The sequence below is a fragment of the Falco peregrinus genome, chromosome 9 (assembly GCF_023634155.1).
Source record: "Falco peregrinus isolate bFalPer1 chromosome 9, bFalPer1.pri, whole genome shotgun sequence".
NCBI lineage: Eukaryota > Metazoa > Chordata > Aves > Falconiformes > Falconidae > Falco > Falco peregrinus.
The window spans coordinates 27,805,531-27,811,683 of NC_073729.1; the positions used below are offsets into that span (position 1 = coordinate 27,805,531).

The window sequence follows — 6,153 nt, forward strand, 5'->3', positions numbered from 1 at the left end:
TTATTGGATGTCATCTCCTAGATTAAAAAAATTAAAAGGGGAAAAAAAAGATAAAGGAAATATAAATGTAAATGGTGTCGTATGTAACAACAACAGTCTTTTTTACAGCTCATTACCAACAAAGTCTGAGCAGTAAACCTAGCTTTCCCACCTAGGCTGCAAGTCTACATCAACCAAGATGTGGAGGAAGTCACTGGAAAGACAGTAAAGCTCCTATTTCACATGGCATCAAAGACCAGGGCAGGGAAACGGGCACCTCCGGCCACATAATGGTGTCCTGCCTCCCACTGTTCACAGCTGCATTTCACACAGCACATGCTGATGCTATTTTGGAGCATGTGTGTTATGGTGTAGGAGACGTGAGGCGGGGAGGAAAGACACCCCCTGCTCATATTCACACGCTGCAAAAAAAAATATTCCAGAATGAAAAACTCCTTTGATATTTTTGCAAACAAGTCACAAACACAGTATTTTGAAACAGAGTACCAAACAAATCTAGGTTCACTGCAAACCAAGGGGCCGCAAAAGCTTCTTAAAAAAAGGTCTTTGATCCTTTACAAATGAAAGTGCTGGCTAAAGCAGGTTGGTGACAACCCCGTAGTGACTGGGACACATTACAGAAGAAATCCTTGCTTAGGTATCTTACTCCCCACATCATTTTGCAGACCTAATACTCCCCTCTAGATTTTGTATTTAAGAACTACAGAAAGCACTTTTAACAGCATCAGAGGCAACTCTTTTATGCTTTTTCCTATCTGTATACATTTTTATTTGATCCATTCCCAGTGTCTGTGGAACTTGGTTTGCAGTCCTACCTTACTGCCATTGCTGCCCTGCATGAAGCATCAGATCCTTCAGCACACACTAGCAGGGAAGCACAACCGTACCTGTTAGCAGCACTACTGACCTCTGTCAGTTTGCATCCACTTGTACAGGGCAAAGTAATGCTCTGGAAATAAATGCAACTATTTGCAAAGGTGAGAAAATCATTACTGCCATATTACCGGGCAATACGCCACCACAAAACCAGTAGGACAAGAAATGCTTAGGACAGAATTTACTTTGGTAATACTTCAAATTGGCCTTTCCTGAATGAAGGACAGCGGTCAGCACTGCTTGTTAGAAAGGACCGTAAGACAGAATTTATTGCCAAGGCATATGAAGGCTATACACAGCATTAAGTCTGTTTGAACATCAATATTTAAACATACTTCTAAACTTAAGCCATTTAATAGCTGCAGTTAGTCAAGTAACATGTTTTAAGGAGTATATGCTGCTGGCTAAAGATTTGGCAACCAAAATCTATATGGTTAGTTGATTTAACTTCAACAGTTATTGATTATTTAGCCCAGAACCTCAACTGAAAAGACAGGCAGCCTGACAAATTATCTTTATTTCAACAAAACACAGAGCTTGGCTAGGTTTCTACCTATAATGAAGTGCAAAAAACCCCCGAAACCCTGAATCACAATTATGTCTCATTAGCAAGTCAGTACCAGTTATGGCCCCACTTTTTGCCCACCTGAGTTTGGATTCACTTGGTTTTTGAAAGCAGTATTACTCAGAACAAGAGCTGATTTTCATCTGATCATACTTAACATAAAGAACGTTAAAACAACAATAGTTTCCCTCTTAAGCATGTTTGATACTGCTGCCATAACAACACGCAAATACCTCAGCTTGCAACAAAGATACATTCATTCCACCCAGTGTTTATTACCATGGCTTTGATAACTCCACTTTATATTACTACTGCCAATATATTTACTAATAAAAACACATAAAGACTTCCCCTACATTTGAAAAGGTACATAAGAGCTTCTATAAGTATTATTTTTACTAGAAGCCAGTAAAGAAATCTGGTTTGTTTGGGTTTTTTTTTTTTTTTAAATGTGTATTTGCCAGATATTCAAATGAAGCTATAAAGCACCTCTGACTCTAGCAGCATAAATAAACTTGCTGAATGCTTATTTGTAATCCCAGAATATTGTATTACAGTAGTGCTGTCAGGCTACACGACAGGAATTCCAATGCTAGCGAAAATTCAAACCCATTCAAGATTTTTATTTAAAGAACGGACGGATTTTCGCGCACCCAGCGTATTCACGATTGATTTATCTAGATAGCTTGTCAAATTATAATAGGAGAAAGGCAGGAAGCGCTGGCCGGCGGCCCTGCGCCTTCCGCCCGGGCCCGGCCGAACCTCCCGCACCTCACGCCCGGCCTGACAGCGCGGGGAGGGCTCGGCAGCCCCCGCCGCAGGGCCGGGGTCTCGGCACCGCCGAGCGTCCGCACCTCCTCCCCTACCACCGCACCTCCGCGGAGGCCGAGGGCCGCTCCCGCCGCCTGGGATACCCACCCCCCCCCCGCCCGGGAGGCCCCGCGGGGCTCAGGGCGCTGTCCGCAGCCCTCCGCCCGCACCCCGCGGGGGAACGCGCCTGCCCGGGGCGCGCTGACCCGCTGCTGGCCGCAGAAGGCGGCGGCCCGGACGCCCCCCCTCCTCCCCTCCCTCCCCTCCCCTCCCCTCAGGCCGCCCTCGGCCCTGCAGCAGCCGCCCGCGGCGCGGGTGGGGGCGGGTGGCGCAGCCGCGGCAGAGGCAGGCCCGGCGGAGACCCCCGCGGCAGCCTCAGGGGGCTTGGGGGGGCCTCCTCGCCCCGCGGCAGGCGGGGGAGCCCCGGCAGGGCGGGGGGCGGCGGCGGCGCTGAAGGACATTTTAGCGGCTGGTCATTTTAGCCCCGGCCCCCGGAAAATGGCTGCCGCTGGAGCGGGGCCTGCGAGCGGCCGCCGGCCTAGCGCGGGGAGGCGGCGGGGGGCGGCGACGGCCGCCTCGTACCTTTGAATTTGAGCTCGTGCTGCGGTTCGAGGCTGAGGACCTGCTCCGCTTTCGCCATGTTCCTCCTCCTCGGCGGTGGCGGCACCAGGCGGAGAGAGGAAGGGACGGGGAGGGAGGGGAAGGAAGGGGGGAGGGAGGGGAGGAGGGAAGGCGGGCGGGCAGGCGCCGGGGGTGGGCGCGCCCGGCTGCTCTATCCGGCCCCCGCCGAGCGGCCCCGGAGCGGCGAAGGGAGAAGCGCTGCGGGCGGCGGAGGGGGGCGGGCCTCGGGGTGCGGGCGGCGGCTCGGCGGCTCCCGGCGCGCACGCTGCCCGGGCACGGCCGCGGGGAGAGGGCGGGAGGCGGGCCGGGGGCGGGGTGATGCAGCACGGCGGGCCCAGAGAGAGGCTGCGGCTGACGTCTGCCGCCGGCACCGCCGCCCGCCTCCCGCCGCGGTGAGGGGGCCGGCCCGGCCCGGCCAGCCCTCGGGCCCCTGCGCGCCGCGGCCCGCACTGGCTGCCGGTAGGTGCCGGGCCACGGGCCGGCTGCCTCCTTGGTAGGGTGCTCGGCCGGCTCCGAAGCTTCTCCCTACACCTGTAACCTCATGAGCGAGAAAGAGATCTCATTAATATTAATGAAGTCCAGTCACCACAGAAAATCACTGCTGGCAATAAATGCAGCACTTCGGCCCGCGGCGGGGAAGGAACGTTCTAGCCCCCGGACAGTCCCAGCAGCCCATACCAGGCTACAGGAGAGACCTAACTTTTTAAAAAATAAAGCCAGGATTTCAGATCATTTTAGTGATTTTAAGACACGCATACAACCTTTCTTAATTAAACTGTAATCAAAGTTTTGGGGCAGTTGTTGTTTATTTTTTTTTTGTCTTCAGGTTTTTCTTGTTTTGTTTTTACTCCAACTAGCATGACTTAAAATATCTTTAGAATTTACAGTTTGGTCTAATACGAAGTACTTCTAATACAAAGCACTGCTTTATTGGTAGCCTTAGGCCAGTGTAGTTACAACAGCAGCATACTGTCTTTTTCCCCTTCCCCTATTCTCAGGTTGTTTTAAACATTCTAAAGAGTCCCTAAGAATGTATAAAGCATCCTTGTAACCTGTCAGAGTCGGTGGTGGTGGTGTAACAACGAAGCAGGAGTTTAGGATGCCGATGTTACCAACAGAAACATATTGGTCTTAAAAACTGGTCATCTACATACACCAAAAAGTATTCATTAGACAACTAGACTTAATATATACAGTACATTGGGAAGAGATGCCATTTGCACAGGTAAAAAGCAATTGTATTGACATGAATCAGCTTCCAAAGAACAGCAAGCCAAGGCACAGTTATGCTGAGTAAGTCCTAATCAGCTAAGGAGTAAGAGGTCAATAAAAACATGGTGATAGCAAAACATTGTGAGAATTCATTTTAGCACACCAGTGCCATCTGTGCAATGCAGTGCACCTCACACAAGTTCTTTGTATCATGAATGCGATAAAAAATTTACTTCATCATTGCCAAACACACATAAGGTAGCTAAAAAGATCTGGAATTGGTAACAAAAGGGATTGTTTTCATTTCTGGCAATAAAAGCAGTGGCAAATGACTGATGTATGTTAAAATTAATACCACTAAAGGGGATGTGGACATTCAATGCTCTAAGCACATCTGCAGTATTTATACCACATCTCAACACTTCAGCTGCTCTTGTCCATGATAATCCCTGGTTTTCAGCGCATCTGCTTAACCGCCTCCAATCTCATTTTTTATGTCTTGTTCTGAGACTGCTTTCATTCCATGCCCAAACAAGTCAAACCCATTTATATGTTTAGTATAACTCTTGGTTTTGCATTAAAGCAAGTGAAACCTGCTAACTCCTTCTAACCAACACATCAGGACCAGTTTTTAAAACCTTCGGCAATACATGGCAACACACTCAAATGTACTGCTGTTCCTCCTTAAATTCCTTCTTTGTTGGAGGAAACATGGTCACAATGTCATGAAGGTGTGCATTTTCTTTTCGAGGTCCCCGTTATTCTACTTTGCTTGCTTAGATTTGGAGCCTAAGATGTTCTTGGCTTATTTTTGCTACTTGTGGGGGTTTAATTCATAGTATAAGCTACAGATTATGTCATAACATTTTACTAGATCTCAAATCAGGAGAGAATTTGAGTTCTTACAATTTGGAGTGGAGCTTTCTTTGGCCAATGTTCCAGAAAGGTTATCTTCTTTCACCTAATCTCAGGTTTTGTTTTTACGAATGGATTCTCTCACTGAGCTAGGCATTCCAAGTCAGAAAAGACAAGCTTTATACATATCTGCAAGTTAATGGGAAACTAACGGTGAGGAATAAGACAGAGGAAACTTTATACAACATAGTCATACATAATAAAAAACCCTAAACTGTTCAATGTTGCTGCCCAGATCTTTCAGAGTTCTCCTTTTCCTGAAAGTACAAAGAACACCCCTTAAGCGTATGATGATTCACATCTTAAAGGGTTTGGCAAGTTGTATCATCTTACCACAACTGGCGACTTTGAACTTACCTGCTTGTATTTGAAGGACTTGCCCATGTTTTCATCCAGGCTGAAGTTTTTATAAAGCATAGCATTGTTTACTCTTCAGTTGAAAATTCATGAAGTCTAATGAATGTAGGTTGTTAGGCTTTTGTTACATGTAAATAACGTGTGTACATTTAACATTGTGCAGATCAGGTTCATTGAAATGGGCATGCATGAAAGCCACCTGCAATACCACATCCTTACCAATTACACAAAACAATCCTCACTGTATTACCAATTTAGCCATGACAAGACTAGATGGCAACTTGTTGCCCAGGTGGGGTTTTGATTAACAGGAGAAAATAGGATGAACACTACCAGGAAATGCTGAAGAGCACCTGAAAACTTTGTACGGAACAATTTTAAAGATAAGTTTCATCTGTTGCAAAACTTTTACCTTAAAAGCTATAGAAGACTTCATCCAGGTAAAACATTCTCTCATATTGTGTGCATGCAAATTAGGTAGTCTGCATTTAGTTATCTAGATTCCCTATGCAAACACATGTAAATGTGTTTTCCTCTCTTTTCTAGTACATTCCTTGTGTTTACCCTTCTTACACTTGCTCTGATGCACATTCATACCCCCTTACATAAATATATTTGACATTCTTCAAAAGCATTTTACACACATTTAAGAGGTTAACTTAAAAATAGCAGGTACTGAACGATAAAATTCAGTTACTCCAGGTCTCTTAAAAAGATGACAGTATCCATTCCCTGCACATGAACTACAACCAGTTGCTTAGTAGAAACCTGTATCCAACACTGTCAGGTGAAATAGT

General features: G+C 46.7%; 1 protein-coding gene across 3 annotated transcripts in view; it reads right to left on the bottom strand.

Moving 5' to 3' along the window:
* Positions 1 to 3,127, bottom strand: part of VAPB (VAMP associated protein B and C) — a 39,807-nt gene extending 36,680 nt beyond the window's left edge. For all 3 annotated transcript variants that reach the window (XR_008748716.1, XR_008748715.1, XM_055813473.1), the window contains exon 1: positions 2,834 to 3,127. Coding sequence is in view for 1 of the 3 variants with exons in the window: in XM_055813473.1 (XP_055669448.1) it covers positions 2,834 to 2,891 (58 nt within the window). In the remaining 2 variants the exon portion in view is untranslated. The remainder of the gene's footprint in view (positions 1 to 2,833) is intronic.
* Positions 3,128 to 6,153: the final 3,026 nt, after the last annotated feature.